Consider the following 17,124-nt stretch of genomic DNA (forward strand, 5'->3'; position numbering starts at 1 on the left):
TATGGGTTTGGTCGAATGGAACAATGGAATTGGCCGAAAATAGAGCTCAAATTGGACAAAATCTCCGATGCATAAATATCGCCGACTTCGTGATAGCGTAATTCCGTAAGTTTTCCATCAAATTTCGTACTTTTGGTGTCGTTACATCGGGAAAAGATTCTCTATCATTACATAAGAAACGATAATATTTTTTTTTATTTTTCAAATATTTTGCGGCACTGAGAGACACACTAGGATTGGGGGTTGCAATTATTTTTAAGTAACAGCAATGTAAATATGAACATATAAGAAATACAAAAGTGTATTGACAGTTTTATTTATAGTACTAAGTACTGGGGGTAATACAGTATATAGTGTGACAATAAGTGCACAAGCATGAATGCTTTTGGAATCTGGAAAAGCTTACATACTCAATCTGTAAATTTACATCAAATTGTCATAGAAAATTCCATATTTTTTAGCCTTTTATTTGCCGGGAGTTTTAGGCCAGTTTGAATCAAACGTGGGATATCATTTAGATGTTTGTTTATTGTATTGTTTCTTCATTCTGTTCCTACTTTCCAAGAAAATTTTTAGAACTGGGTTAATGTGTGTTTGTGCAGATGTATTGCCTGCTGAATAAAGTTAAACTTTTGAATAGTGGTGTGTGTTAAGTTATGATGGCTTTTTGGGTATTTGCTGTTGTAGATCCCCACTCATTGTATCAAGGGTAAGGATAGATTAAAGAGTACTGAGTAGTACTGATTGAGTAATGCTGTTTGAGGTACCATACGTGGTAATATATTTCTGAAAGAATACCCACCACTTGGATGTTTTCTTAGATATGTACTGGATGTCAATGTTAAATTTTAGTAGTTCTGAGTATGTAGTACAGAGTGAGTAAAATCTGTCTGGTGTTGACTTGTATGAAATGTACAATTTTTCAAACAAATTTCTTTTTAGTATTTTCCAGGACTTGTTTTTTTTTTTTTTTTAAATTGGTTGACATATTTTTTAGTTTGTTTTGGTTAAATGGTATCAGTATTATGGTATATTATAAACAGTGCATGCAAAAAAGGAAGCACTGTTACTGGAACATTTCAATATACACTGCTCTTAGGCTAAAATCCCATTGAACTCGAAGAGCTATAATCAGACAAACGCAGCTTTTGTGCTTCTGATTCATCTCGGTTGATCACTTCCTAAAAAAAAGTGGATGTGATCATTTTCCATCTTGCAGGTCAGTTTTTGGATGTATATACACTTGCTCTCACTTATTTCTTGTTATTTGCTGAAAATAATTGAAGGTGGCTATGCACTGCAAGTGTTCATTGTATATATAAGTGGAGAAACTGATAATTTTCCATTTAGGGAGAGTGATGGTGAATGTGTTTTCTTTGAATCAACCTGCTGGTGGGGAAACTGAAGAGCTTATATTATTTTTATTAAAGTAGAAACTATAAATTAGGAGGAATTTCTTTCAATTCATGTGACTTATCTAACCAGCAGTGATGAGTTGCAGGATAGTTCTGATGACTCGCCACACACTGATTTTCATTGTTGTGAAATAGTTTGCTCTCAGTTCAGTTAGTTTCAATTTTCATTAGTATTTGCCTCTCCCATTCCTGAAACACTACTATAGAAGTCATACCAAACTAGAAATAAACATAATTCCTTGACTGATTTACAAAGTGTCAAATGAAAAGGAAGGTTTCAGTATCTGATGTCTTGGCCCTTTTTTACTTTTCAATAAAATACATACCCATGTATAACTCACTGAGTTTTTGAAATTTCTCCTTATCTACAGCTGATCCTTCCTACTAATTAGCTATCATATTGATGTTGTTCATGCTCACAAATACAGTAATAAAAGCTTATTTATTTATATCAGTGTTTAATCACGTGCTGTTGGAGTGTGAGCAAAGTAACATTCAGGGAAACCGGCAGGCCGGTACTGGAGATGGGAAGTAATACTATTTATATCAGTGTTTTCATGTACAGTACAATACTATTTAAAGGGATCTTTAATTTAATTTTTCATTGTAGTGAATCTGGACGTAGCACTCCTACAACTGTTACGTCTGGCACCAGCACAGCTGGAGTGAGTGGAGGTGCTGGAACCAACATTAGCACATCACTTTATCGAGGTATCCCACCACAACTGCAAGACTGGTCTTTGCTTCCTGAATCTCATCATGATCCTCCTCCGCCATCCATTATCTATGGTCACACCCATCTCTTACGCCTTTTTGGTACGTACACATTTTTGGCCAGAACTCTAATTTAAGGTTTTTACATTATACAGAGTATAGAGAAATGATACGTAACAAATTGAGCAATACTAGGGCTAACCAATCTGTGCATATGTATATGTAGCACAACATAGATTAAATCTTTGTACCAGTAATATTAAGTAAAGTGTAAGAGTAGCTGATAATGCTCTGAAGAGTATCTCCACACTAATTTAAGCCTTTTGTGTTGGGTGAGCTTTATTGAGTCTTATCAAGGCTGCTGTCATTCTTATTTTTACTATGTCTGCCTGATTGCTTTTTTTTTTCTTCTTTTTAACACACTGATTGTCTCCCACAAAGGTGGGAAAAAGAAAAACCACTCACCATCATTCACTTTCACTGTCTTGCCAGAGGTGTGCCAACATTACAGTTCAGATGCCCCTTCAAGCTGCAGTATCCCCACCCCTCCTTCAGAGGCACATACAGTAAACTCTTGATATAACAGACTAATTGAGGAGATTGTCAGAGTGTCGTTAAATCATAATGATGTTAAAAAACACTTAAATTATTCTATACCTATTGTACCACTATACAAGCGAGAGAGATACTGTATGTCATAATCTACACTTGGAAAATCCTAGAAGGAATGGTCCCGAATCTGCACACAGAAATCACTCCCTACGAAAGTAAAGGATTGGGCAGGCGGTGCAAAATACCCCCAATGAAAAGTAGGGGCGCCATTGGTACACTAAGAGAAAACACAATAAGTATAGTGGACCCCCACCTTACGATCAGCTCCCAACTCGAACAATTATGTAAGTGTATTTTTGTAAGTGCTTTTGTACGTGTATTTTTGGGGGCCTGAAACGGACTAATCTAATTTACAATATTCCTTATGGGAACAAATTCGTTCGGTAACGGCACCCGAACAGACTTCTGGAATGAATTAATATCGTAAGTCGGGGGTCCACTGTATCTGGGGCCCAAGACTGTTCAACAGCCTCCCACCATGCATAAGGGGAAATACCAATAGGCCCCTGGCTGCCTTCAAGAGGGAGTTGGACGGATACTTAGAGTCGGTGCTGGATCAGCCGGGCTGTGGTTCGTATGTTGGATTATGTGCAGCCAGCAGTAACAGCTTGGTTGATGAGGCCCTGATCCGCCGGGAGGTCTGGTTGTGGACCAGGCCACGGGGGCGTTGATCCCTGGAATACCCTCCAGGTAGACACACAGTTTACAGATATATTGCAATAAATAATAAAATAAAGGAGTTAAGTGCACAATTTACACAGCACATTTTGACCATTGTATAAGTAGTCCATTATATCAAAATCCATTATATCGAGGGTTGACTGTACTTCCCACCTCTAGAACCAAAGTTCAGCTAACTAGTGTCTCTGAATCCCTTATAAGTTTTACCTTGCTCACAGCTCCAACAGCACATTGTCATAAAAGCCACTTGCCTTCACTCCTAACATGCTCACCCATGCCAATTGAATGTTCAAACCCTTCATACGAAACCTTTCTCCTCTCCTTCCAATCTTTTCTAGGAACACCTCTATCCCTCCTCTTCACTACAGATTTATGCATCCTCAAGGTCATACTAGTTTTCTTTATCCTCTAAATTTCTGAACCACTTCAACAACCACTCTTCATCCCTCTGGATAATACTTTTAGTGACCTGCACTTCCTTACAAACAGCTCAAAACTCGAACAATTATGTAAGTGTATTTATGTAAGTATAGGTAGTAGGTTGGTAGACAGCAACCGCCCAGGGAGGTACTACCGTCCTGCCAAGTGAGTGTAAAACGAAAGCCTGTAATTGTTTTACATGATGGTAGGATTGCTGGTGTCCTTTTTTCTGTCTCATGAACATGCAAGATTTCAGGTACGTCTTGCTACTTCTACTTACACTTAGGTCACACTACACATACATGTACAAGCACATATATACACACCCCTCTGGGTTTTCTTCTATTTTCTTTCTAGTTCTTATTCTTGTTTATTTCCTCTTATCTCCATGGGGAAGTGGAACAGAATTCTTCCTCCGTAAGCCATGCGTGTTGTAAGAGGCAACTAAAATGCCGGGAGCAAGGGGCTAGTAACCTCTTCTCCTGTATATATTACTAAATGTAAAAGGAGAAACTTTCGTTTTTCCTTTTGGGCCACCCCGCCTCGGTGGGATACGGCCGGTGTGTTGAAAGAAAGATTTATGTAAGTGTTTTTGCAAGTGTATTTTTGGGGGTCTGAAATGGATTAATCTAATTCACATTATTCCTTATGGGAACAAATTCGTTAGGTATCGGCACTTGAACAGCCTTCTGGAATGAATTAAGTTCGTATCCCAAGGTACCACTGTATAATATTTACAAACACATTGCCCCCAGACATGACATCTCCACTGCCTCCAGCCTCCTTCTCATTGAAACATTCACAACCCATACTTCACACCCATAACAAGTGTTACTGTCACTATACTCTCATATTCCTCCAAATTTGCCTCCATGGATAGCATTCTGTGTCTCATTAGATGTCTCAGTGCACCATCTACCTTTTTACCCTTGTCAGTTCTACAGTTCATCTTGTCTTTCATAGAACCATCCACTGACAGTTCTACTCCCAGATATCTGTATACATTTACTTCCTCCATACTCCCTCCATCCAATTTCGTATCCAGTCCTCCATTACCCAGATTTATTACCCTCATCACCTTGCTCTTACCTATGTTCACTTTTAATTTCCTTCTTTTACATACCTTCCTAAATTCATTCACCAACCATCTCAAAAAGCAGCTGTGATAACTCTCAATTTGCATTAAATTTTATACATTTTAATCCCACACCTCTCCCCAACACTCTAGCATTCACTTCTTTTACATCCCCATCAATAAATGTGTTAAACAACCATGGTGACATTACACATTCCTGTCTAAGGCTTACTTTTACTAGAAAATAATTTCCCTCTATCTTACATACCCTAACCTGAGCCTCACTCTCTCAAGAAACTCTTTGCCACATTGCTTCCCTATCCACTCTGTCATATGCCATTTCTAAATCCATAAATCCAGCAAAAACTTCTCCCCTCCCCTACCCTTCCTCAGGCCCCCTTGTTGATCTGTTAACCTGCTTTCCATCTTATTCATAATTCTTTCAGTAATAATTCTACCATACATTTTACCTTGTATATTCATCTGGCTTTTTACCTTATAATTTTTACAGTTTTACCCCCATTTCCTTTATGAAAAAATTATGCATGCTCTCTCTTGCAGTTCCTAGGTACTTCTTGATAGGTACCAACCACTCCAAAACTATATCCCTGCCAGCTTTTAACATTTTTGTCTTGATCCCTTCAATCCTGGCTACTTTTACCCCCTTTTTATTTTACTCACTGCCTCATGCACCTCTCCTCTCACAGCTGGCTCTTCCTCACTCCTAAAAGATTTATACCTCCCTGGCAATTTTTAATTCATCACAAATTTTACTAGCCATTCATTTATGTTTTTCAACTTGCAGTCTGTATTCAACTCATCAGCAAGGTTCTCTTGAAGATTTTCTGAATTTGATTTTCACTGTGTAATTCTGTTTCATTGGAGCCATGCTGTGGCTATTCATTAAGTACTGGGTATACTAGCATAAAGTAATAAAAATAAGTACAGTATCTCCTCATTTAGCGATTTACTCATTTATCGATGCCTTGGACTTATGACGGGTTCTCTGATCAGTATTCTTATCTGAATAATGTATATGAGAGCTGATTTCCTCTATTCTGTTTATTTCAGTATACAGTACACTACTGTATAAACATTTAAAAATATACCAGAAATGTTATAAATGGTGCAAAGGCGACATTAAAACAATATCAAAGATGGTTGACACAAACCCACTACCATTATAGTATGCTCCTCACTTAGTGATGAATTCATTTAACCCTTTCAGGGTCCGTCCCGTAGATCTACGGCTTTACGGTGAGTGTCCAAACCGTAGATCTACGCCATGAGCTCAGCTCACTCTTATAAACTGTGAGTGGTACATTTGGGCCTAGATATGAGAATACATCTATGTGGTATGTGTGCACCACATAAAACAGATCCTGCAGTACACTGTGTATAATGAGAGAAAAAAACTGAAATCATGATTTTTCGATTAAAACAGCGACTTTGCAGTGTTTTTTCGTATGTTTTTTATAGTTGTATTTGCGATTTCTTGGTCTCATTTGATAGAATGGAAGACATATTACAGAAATAGAGATGATTTTGATTGGTTTTAGTACTGGAAATGGCTTGAAACTGAGCTCAAAGTAGCGGAAATGTTAAATTTTTGCCGATATTCAAGAGTAAACAAACGACCTCACACATCTAATACACGTCAGCTGGTGGGTCTAATATACATTCACAAATATGGTGATGATATTTATACAATTATTACAGTATTGCATAACAGTAAATCTTCTATTTTTTGGTGTGAATAAAAAATCAAAATGGAATTTATTTGTAAAGCCTCAAAATGTAACTAATGAACAGAGGAAATGTTAGTTTAGTTCCAGGAATACCTACATTGTTTATTCTGGAGCCTATTTTGAAATTGGAATATTTTGAACTTTGTGTTAAATTGGCCAAATTAACAATTTCCGATCACTTTATTTTGTAGTTGAAACAGTTGATTTGGCGATTTCTTGTGCTCAATCGATAGAATAGAAGTAATACTAGTGAAATAGCTAAGAATTTGGTTGATTGGAATAATGTAATTGGCCTATAATGGGAGTCAAAGTCGGCAAAATCGCCGACTCGTAAATATCGCTGACACATCAAAATTCACGAGAGCATAATTTCGTAAATTTTCCACCAAATTTCGTACTTTTTGTTTTATTACCTTCACAAAAAGATTCTCTACGATTTCATAAGAAAAAGTAACAATTTTTTTTTTTTTGAAAATTCTTGGACACTGGTGCGTGACTTCAGATTTTGGCCTTGGACCCTGAAAGGGTTAATGATGTGGTCTTAGGAACAGATCTCCATCGTTAAGTGAGGAGAGGCTGTGTTGGGAAATTAAGCTTGCAAGAAAGCCATATTGTATTAATGGGAACATAAGCAGTGTGGAAATGTATGTTAATTGGAGTCTTAATGCAGATATGATGTGTTCAGTAAAAGGACACCAGTACAACAGATGTGACATTTTATTGTGGCAACAGTTCTCTCTCCTGGAGAGCGAAACATTGCTACAATAAAATGTCACTTTAGTTGCAATTGTGTCCTTTTACCTAACATATTGTCGGTAATTCTACCAACATTAATACAACAGTTAACCCTTTGACTGTTTTCGACGTATAAATACGTCTTACGAGCCAATGTTTCTGACGTATATATACTCAATAATTCTAGCGGCTTCAAATCAAGTGGGAGAAAGCTGGTAGGCCCACATGTGAGAGAATGGGTCTGTGTGGTCAGTGTGCACCACATAAAAAAAATCCTGCAGCACACATTGCGTAATGAGAAAAAAAAAACTGATCGTTTTTTTGGAATAAAACGCCGACTTTGAGGTGTATTTTCGTATAGTATTTATCGTTGTATTCGCGTTTTCATGGTCTTAGTTGATAAAATGGAAAACATATTACAGAAATAGAGATGATTTTCATTACTTTTACGATGAAAACGACCTTGAAACTGAGCTCAAAGTAGCGGAAATGTTTGATTTTTACCAATGTTCAAGAGTAAATAAATCACACCACACGTCCAATACACGTCAACTGGGGAGTCTAATATTCTTTCACTAGTGCACTGATATTATTTATACCATTTTTACAATAATGCAGTCGTCTGCATAACAGTAAATTTTGTATTTTTTTGTATGAATAAAAAATCAAAATAGAAAGCAATAATAATATAAGAGGGGCCTAGAGATGTGACTAATGAACAGAGCATATGTTATTTTAGTGCCACGAATGTCTACCTTGTTTATTCTGGACCCTATTTTGAAATTGGCATCTTTTTTATTTTGCGTGAAATTGGCCAAATTGCCAATTTCTGACCACCATATTGGGTAGTCCAAATTAGTAAATGGGAGGTTTCTTGTGCTCAGCTGATAGATAAAATGGAGTTCTAAAGAAATAGCTATGAGTTTGGTCAACTGGAACAATGGAATTGGCTGAAAATTGGGCTCAAAGTCGGCGAAATCGCCGATACGCATATGTCGCCGAGACCGCTAACTTCGCAGGAGCATAATTCCACGAGTTTTCGACCAAATTTCGAACTTTTGGTGTCATTACCATCGGGAAAAGATTCTCTATCATTTCATAAGAAAAAATAATTTTTTTTTTTTTCAAAAATTGAGCGACATAGAATGACAGTTTCAGAGAGGGGCCTGAAACAGTCAAAGGGTTAAGATGTGTTTGTTGAAAAGATAATAGATGATTAGAGTGCTGAAATATTTTAGAATGGTGAAGTAGTGTGAGGAAAATGAAAGAGTAAATACTTGGAAGGATATTTTAGGGCACAATGGTAACAGTATGCAGTTTAAGTAGGGTTGGTTGAGAATTCTTTGCCACGATTATCCCATTTGAGGGATGTCTTAAGAAAAAAACCATCGAATATAGAAATATATTTGTTTGGAGGGATATGTTATGTATCTTTATACGTACGTATATGCTTCTAAGCTGTTGTGTTCTGAGCACCTCTGCAAAAACAGTGATTATGTGTGAGTGAGGTGAAAGAGTTGAATGATGATGAAAGTATTTTCTTTTTGGGGATTTTCTTTCTTTTTGGGTCACCCTGCCTTGGTGGGAGACGGCCGACTTGTTAAAAAAAAAAAAAAATTGTACACAGTGGTACCTTGAGTTATGAACTTAATTCGTTCCAGAAGGCTGTTTGAGTGCCTTTACCAAACGAATTTGTTCCCATAAAGAATAATGTTAATTAGGTTACATGTGTAGTCCGTTTCAGACCCCCAAAAATACACTTACAAAAGCACTTGCAAAAATACGCTTACATAATTGTTCGAGCTGGGAGATGTTCGAAACTCAAGGTACCATTGTATTTAATTCATGTAATTGCTGTTTATTGTATTTCTTAAAATAATTTTATCTAGAGGTGACCATAAAAAAAAAATTTGGTTTTCAACAGTGAAGCTTCCTGAGATCTTGTTTCGAATGAATCTGCCGGAAGCTAAGAAGATTATCATCATCAAACACCTGGATTTATTTATTGAGTAAGTATTTGCAGTATACGCTAAGTGAAGACTATATATTATATAAAGTAGGAATGAAAGAATCCCAGGAGCCTGCTTGCTTAACTGACTAAATATTTCTTTCTGGCATCAAAAATGTTTTTACAATATTTTTCTCTAATTACCTGATTTTTATTTTATGGTAGCTAAATGCAGTATATGTTGTATTTCAGTAATCAGCAGCTTAGATTACTGGTTTTCTTGTTTTTGGTATGGGAATTATAATTAAAAATATTTTTTTGGTGTGGTTTGGGTAACTAGCTGGAGTAGAGGGAACATACAGGTCTGTTGTATGATGCTCTTCATGCTTTTGAAATGCCAGCCTGTAACATGACTTAGTGTCTAGTGCCAAGTGATTTTCATCACTACATATTCTCTGCAGGAGTGACCTCAGCTTTTGGTCTCTACTCCTGTTAAAAGTCCTCACTGTTCTTATCAACAATTTAACTCTTTCACTGTCTGTAGATAATCTTTTTCTACAGGTAAAGATATGAAATATGCAAAATTTGAGGTAAAATTTGTGTAATTATGGAGGCGCGTTGAAGGTCGGTGAGCGCTTGTGCAATGACAGTTTCATCCAATTTTGGGACTGTTAACCCTTTAAGTCTAGACCCTCAATCTGAAAATTCCCCACAGGGTCCAAGAATTTAAAAAACAAAAATTCTTATTTTTTTGATGAAATGGTAGAAAATCTTTTTCTGAAGGTAATAAAACAGAAAGTATGAAATTTGATAAAAAATTTACGAAATTATGCTCTCTCGAATTTTGCTGTGTCAGAGATATTTAAACATAAGCAATTTTGCCCACTTTGAATCCTATTTTTGGCCAATTACATTGCTACATTAGGCCAAATTCTTAGCTATTTCACTAGTAGATGTTCCATTTTATCTATTGAGCACAAGAAATTGTCCTCTCAACTATTTCAGCTACCCAATAAAGTGATTAGAAATTGGTAATTTGGCCAATTTCACACAAAGTTCAGAATATTCCAATTTCAAAATAGGGTCCAGAATAAGCAATTCAGGCATTCCTGGCGCTCAAATAAACACATCCCCTGTTTATTAGTTATGTTTTCAGGCTTTACAGATGAATTCCATATTGATTTTTAATTCACACCAAAAAATAAAAGATTTACTGTTATGCAATATTGTAATAATTGTACAAATAATATCAGCACATTCATGAATGCACATTAGACCCACCAGCTAACGTGTAATGGACGCATGATGTGATTTGTTTACTCTTGAACATCAGCAAAAATCAAACATTTCCTCTAATTTGAGCTGAATTTCAAGCTATTTTTAGTACTAAAACCAATCAAAATCATCTCTATTTCTGTAATATATCTTCCATTCTATCAAATGACAATAAGAAACCACGAATACAACCATAAAAAACATACAAAAATACACTGCAAAGTTGCTGTTTTAATCCAAAAACATGGTCACAGTTTTTTCTTACTATGCAATGTGTGCTGCAGGATTTTTTTTATATGGTGCACACTTACCACATAGGCCCATTCTCTCATATCTAGGCCCAAATTTACCGCTCACAGCTTATCTGAGTGAGCTGAGCTTGTGATAGAATAAAAGGAGTTCTATCTAAATAGCTATGAGTTTGGTTGACAGAAACAATGGAATTGGCCCAAAATAAGTCTCAAACTGGGCGAAATTGCTGATGCATAAATATCGCCGAGACCACCATCTTCTTGAGAGCGTAATTCCATAAGTTTTCCATCAAATTTTGTGCTTTTGGTTTCGTTACTTTTGGAAAAAGGTTCTCTATCATTTCATTAGAAAAAATCATTTTTTTTTTAAATTCGTCGACCCTGTGAACAAGTTTGCGAGCAGGGGCTATGACACTCAAAGGGTTAAAGAAGGGGTTTGGGATATTGGTTGTTTGGAGTGACGTCAAAACTGTTGTATCTGAGCTCTTCTGCAGAGACAGTGATTATGTGTAAGTGATGGTATAAGTGTTTCTTTTTTGGGTCACCCTGCCTCTGTGGGAGATGGCTGATGTAAAAAAAATATATACTGTATACAGTGGAACCTCGGTTTTTGTGATTAATTCGTTCTAGAAAGTCTGATGAACCAAATTGTATGAAAAGTGAAGCAATATTTCCCATAAGAATTAATGTAAATCCAATTAATCCGTTCCAGACACCCAAAAATATTAACAAAAAATACATTTTATAGAGAATATAGTTTTACATACAGAAAACAATGACAAATAAATATAAATGACTAATGAAATGGATAAATGAACATTTAACATCACTTTTACCTTTTTTGAAGACTTGTTGGTGTATGGAAGACGGCGAGGAGGGGAGAGGAAGGAGAGGTTATTGTTTGGAAGGGGAATCCCCTTCCATAAGGACTTCTGGTATCAAGGCTCTATTTGTGGTTACTTCCCTTCTTTGTCTTTTACTGGCACTAGGACCAGCTTGAGAGTCACTGTCCTCCCTATCACACAAAAAAATCTGTCCAGAGAGGTCTGTTTCTGGTGTCTCTAAGATTTGCCTAAAATGGGACAAGGCATTGCCATTGAACATGTTGCAGACATGGTTTGCAACAGCTTTGTTAGGGTGATATTTCTCCACAAAACTTTGCAACTCATTCCACTTTGCACACATATCTTTAACCCTTTGACTGTCGCAACCCCCAATCCTGAGGTGTCTCCTGGTGTCGCAATATTTAAAAAAAAAAAAAAATTTTCTTATGAAATGATAGGGAATCTTTTCCCGATTGTAATGACACCAAAAAAACAAAATTTGATGGAAAACTGACGGAATTATGCTCTCGCGAAGTTAGCGACTTCGGCGCTGTTTACAAATCGGCGATTTTGCCCACTTTGAGCCCTATTTTCAGCTAATTCCATTGTTCCAGTCGCCCAAACTCATAGCTATTTCTTTAGAACTCCATTTTTTCTATCGATTGAGTACAAGAAACTGCCCATTTACCGATTTCAACTACCTAATAATGTGGTCAGAAATTTGCAATTTGGCCAATTTCATGAAAACTAAAAAATATGACAATTTCAAAATAAGGTCCAGAATGAACAATGCAGACATTCCTGGCTCTAAAATAACATTTTCTTTGCTCATCAGTCATGTCTCCAGGCCACTCTGATATTACTCTTGCTTTCTATTTTGAATTTTTATTCAAACAAAAAATAGAAGACTTACTATTATGCAGACTACTGCAATGCTGTAATGTATAAATAACATCAACCCATTCATGACTGCATATCAGAATGGCTAGTTGGACATTTATTGGACAATGGCATCATTTGTTTACTTTTGAACATTGGCAAAAATCAAACATTTCCCCTACTTTGAGCTCCATTTCTAGGTTCTTTTTAAAGTAAAATCAATCAAAATCACCGCTATTTCTATAATATGTTTTCCATTCTATCAAATGAGACCAAGAAAACGAGAATACAACCATAAATACTATACGAAAATAGACCACAAAGTCGGCATTTTAATTAAAAAAATGGTCAGAGTTTTTTTTTTCTCATTATGCACTGCGTGCTCCAGGATTTTTTTATATGGTGCACACTGACCACACAGACCCATTCTCTCACATGTGGGCCTACCAGCTTTCTCCTGCTTGATTTGAAGCCACTAGAATTTATGAGTATATATACGTCAAACACGGTACCTCATAAGATGTATATATACTGCCGCGACAGTCAAAGGGTTAATCACTGAAGAAGGCACATTCTTCCCTCTTTTTTCCTCCTCCTCTGAGGCAATTTCCTCAGCTGCAGTCTGTTGCTGTTCCAGTTGAAGGTCTTGCAGCTCTTCAGTGGTTAGCTCTTCCCTGTGGTCATCCACCAACTCTGCCACATCCTGGCCACTCACATCCATCCCCATGGACTTCCTTAAAGACAGTAGATTCCATAATAGGTGTAGGGTCATCAGGGTCAGCCTCAAACCCTTAAAAATCCTTCTCGAGGACACATGGTGGCTTATATAGCAGTTACACTCGATAAACAAGCACAAAAAACAATGGATTATTACGAAATGTTTTCCGAACATGCAGGGTAATGCTCACTCAACATGAAACAAAGCCAGACTGAGTCAGAATGTGTGAGATGCTTTGTGTGGGTGTAGGCAGGCGGACGCGTTTGGTACAGCGGACCATTGTCAACTCTACGAAAACTGAGTGGACATACGAAAACTGGGATAAAATTTCGACGAAAAAAGTCATCAAAAACTGAATCCTACGGAAACAAGGGCATATAAAAACCGAGGTTCCACTGTATATACTGTACAAAAAGATAAGTACAGTTGGGCCTCGCTTTACGGTGTTTCGTTTTACGGCGTTCCGCTAATACGGTCATTTCATATTATGACCAAAACTTGCTATACGGCTCCCCCCACCTGACTTTCTAATACGGTCACCGCGCTCCACCCGGTTTGTTTACATTCTCTGTGAGATCCATAAGCACTAAGTCTCTCCATTATGTCTGGAAACTCCAAAATTTTAAGTGTTTTTAAAAGTTATTTCATATTTTATGTATACTCTGATAATTATACTTATGTATACCTGTACTTAAATAAACTTGCATACTGTGCTGGCATGCAGGTGCACATTAAAATCAGTAAGAGTGTTTTATGTCTCCAGACGTCATATTAGTAATGATAATAATAATCATTGAGTCTCATTCAAATGTCGTATATTACGTTAATATACACATTTTCATTAATCCATCCATGATATTTTATCAAAATTATATAATAAACACGATGCATAACATATAAATATGATAAATACACCCCACAGTAGAATAAATAAGCATAAATATGAGATGTGGTAGCAGACGACTTGCACAAGTGACGCCATATTAGAAATAATAATAATCACCGAGTCTCATTAAATGTCGTATATTACGCTAATATACACATTTTCATTAATCCGTCCATGATATTTTTTTCAAAATTATATAATAAACATGATACATAACATAAAGATGATAAATACACCCCACAATAGAATAAATAAACATAAATATGAGATGTGGTAGCCAGATAACTTGTACAAGTGATGCCAAGAATAACATTTTCTCTAATCTAACATAAGAGAAAATGTGTTACTGGGGGTAACTGTAGAAAATTATTCCTTTCGTATGTAAGTAAGTAAGTTTATTCAGGTATACACAAATATAGTTACATAGATTATCATACATAACAGCATATGTGTAGAGAACCTAAGATAACCCAAAAAAGTCAGAGTGACTTATTTTCATTGCCTTCACTCAGAGCGTCATTTCTTCTCAAAATGATGTTACATGAGAATGGGAGTGTTCTTCTTTATTTATTCTACCATATCAATGTAGAGACAACTTGTACACAATGTATCTTGTACACAAACCAGACGTGTACACTTTGTTTGTTTACAAAACTTACCTTCGCCTGTTTGTTTACATAACTCTGCACCTGTCCTCTCTCATGCACTCTTTCTCTCTCTCATTTATTCGTTTTATCTCATTTACTTACTCCTGACCCTACATTAAGACTACAAATATTTTAAGGTAAGTAATGAGTGAACATTATACATTTTATTGTTCTGGGATGCTTAAATATCATAGAATATATGTGTGGGTGGGTTGGCCTGGTATGGTAGCCCGGCTAACTACCATACATGCCACACTTGATTTTTTACAATAAATACTACTCATCTCACCCTAGATTAAGACTACAAATATTTTAAGGTAAGTAATGTGTAAACTGTATATGCATTTTATCGCTCTGGGATGCTTAAATGTAATAGAATATTATGTGTAGGTGGGGTGGCCTGGTATGGTAACCCGACTGACTACCATGCATACCACACTTGATTTCTTACAATAAATACTACTTGTCTCACCCTAGATTAAGACTATAAATATTTTAAGGTAAGTAATGAGTGCACTATGTGTGTATTGTACTTTTTTATTGTTTTTTTGATGCCTAGTTTTATTGCTAACTTAATACATGTTAGTGTAAACTTGCTATCTAGTATTTGTATGCATTTATAAGTGGAAAAAAAGGGTGTTCCACTTTACGGCAGTAGCCTGGAACCTAACCTGCCGTATAAGTGGGGCCCTAATGTACAACAAGCCTTATGAGTATATCATTTTTGTTTGATTTATAATGTTTTTGCATTTTATATTTTTCCCTAGCCTCTCTTAATCGAAATGGAGAAGTGTAATATTCATTGTAACAGGCTAATTTTAAAAGTAAAAGTTTCTCAAAAAGTACATCAAAGTGTATTGCTCATTTTAAAATGCTCGTTAAAGATTGTTAATTTTTATAGTGGCTGCAACTATAACCTTGTAATAATCGTTTATATATTGTTATTGCAGGTACATCAGTAATCATAGTGATGAACTCTTCTTGGAGTCACAGTACATCAACAATCCAGACATGTAGCCTGCTTCAAAATGCCTCCAAAAGTCATTATACTTTTCTGCAATGATCATTCATGATGTCCCACTTGACATATTTAAGGTTTAATCTGTAATGTGAATGCTGTAGTTGGAAGGTTTTTAGCATTGCATAAGCAAATTTTTTGTCATTAACTTTTAAATTTTTCTCTAAGGTTTATCATGTTAGTATGTAATCAAATCTTATGTTCACTTATAATGAATTATTTTTGTTCAGGTATAGTTATTTTTTAAATATATAATGAATTTGTGTTATACCTCTGTACTATTGAAAAATGGGTAGGGTGACTGGTTCATTCCTAGTAAGATGAGATTGCTTTGTATATTTATAATATGGCTGTGTCAGTTAAGTCTTTAGCATTCTTTCATCTTTATTTTGTGTTAGATTGTGTTCAAAATGTAGAATGTTTTTTTTATATAAACTTTCATTTCCATATTTGTTATGTGTGTGAAGTAATTGTTAATTTGCTAATTAATATTTTTTAATTTAAGTTGTCATATAAATTAAAATAAAATTATGATAATACCTTGTTGAATTTTTACTTAAATGATCTTGATCTGTCATACCTGCTGTGAAACTGGATTGTCCCAATTCCCACAAATGTTGCTTTCTTGACCAGGCAAGCACCAGACGAGCCTGGCCCATGGCCGGGCTCAGAGAGTAGATATACTCTCGAAATTCTTCAAAGGTATATCAAGGGTATAACCTGCTCCATTTCTTCTGCTCTAACTCTGTTAGTGTTAACTAATATCATGGCGAGTCCTACGAAGATTAAATTTTAGTTATCCCCTCATTCTGGTTAATTTCAGGCTAAACAGTGTCTTGTCTACTCTGTTTCACCAAGTATTTTTGTCATGATCATGTCTCCTGTATCCTTATGCTATGCACTCCATTACTTGTAAACTTTCTTTAAAAATTTTCACCCAGTTTTGGTACAGTAGTAACTGTGATGATCCTTTGGACATTTTCAGTTTTCTTTTTTGTTTTGTTCAGTGTGGGTTCTACACTGGCATATTATTATAATCATAACTAATTGCCAAACCCACAAGGGTCAAACAGACCCTGGCATTCCATATCTGCAAATTGGCAGAACAAATGCATACTGTAGGGTATTGGTCGGCAACCTCGTTTTACCTAGGGGGCCAGGGCCCATGTCTGTGAGTGAATGGCGGGCCACACCTATCACCATAGTTAATAAACAGAGGTCATAATAATAATACATACTAAACTTTAACATCTATATATATATTTAACCCCTTAATTG

The 17,124-nt window shown here is 36.0% G+C and overlaps 1 protein-coding gene across 5 annotated transcripts in view; it reads left to right on the forward strand.

The window, feature by feature from the left end:
• LOC128706020 (male-specific lethal 3) overlaps nucleotides 1-16,385 on the forward strand; it is a 40,024-nt gene extending 23,639 nt beyond the window's left edge. For 4 of the 5 annotated variants that reach the window (XM_070091126.1, XM_070091133.1, XM_070091143.1 and 1 more), the window contains 3 exons: nucleotides 2,026-2,231; nucleotides 9,325-9,409; nucleotides 15,779-16,385. In XM_070091126.1, the coding sequence (XP_069947227.1) occupies nucleotides 2,026-2,231; nucleotides 9,325-9,409; nucleotides 15,779-15,845 (358 nt within the window). In that variant the 3' untranslated portion in view covers nucleotides 15,846-16,385. The remainder of the gene's footprint in view (nucleotides 1-2,025; nucleotides 2,232-9,324; nucleotides 9,410-15,778) is intronic. The other variant, XM_070091136.1, reaches the window with a different exon arrangement.
• Nucleotides 16,386-17,124: the final 739 nt, after the last annotated feature.

This window comes from Cherax quadricarinatus, chromosome 3, assembly GCF_038502225.1.
Source record: "Cherax quadricarinatus isolate ZL_2023a chromosome 3, ASM3850222v1, whole genome shotgun sequence".
Lineage (NCBI taxonomy): Eukaryota > Metazoa > Arthropoda > Malacostraca > Decapoda > Parastacidae > Cherax > Cherax quadricarinatus.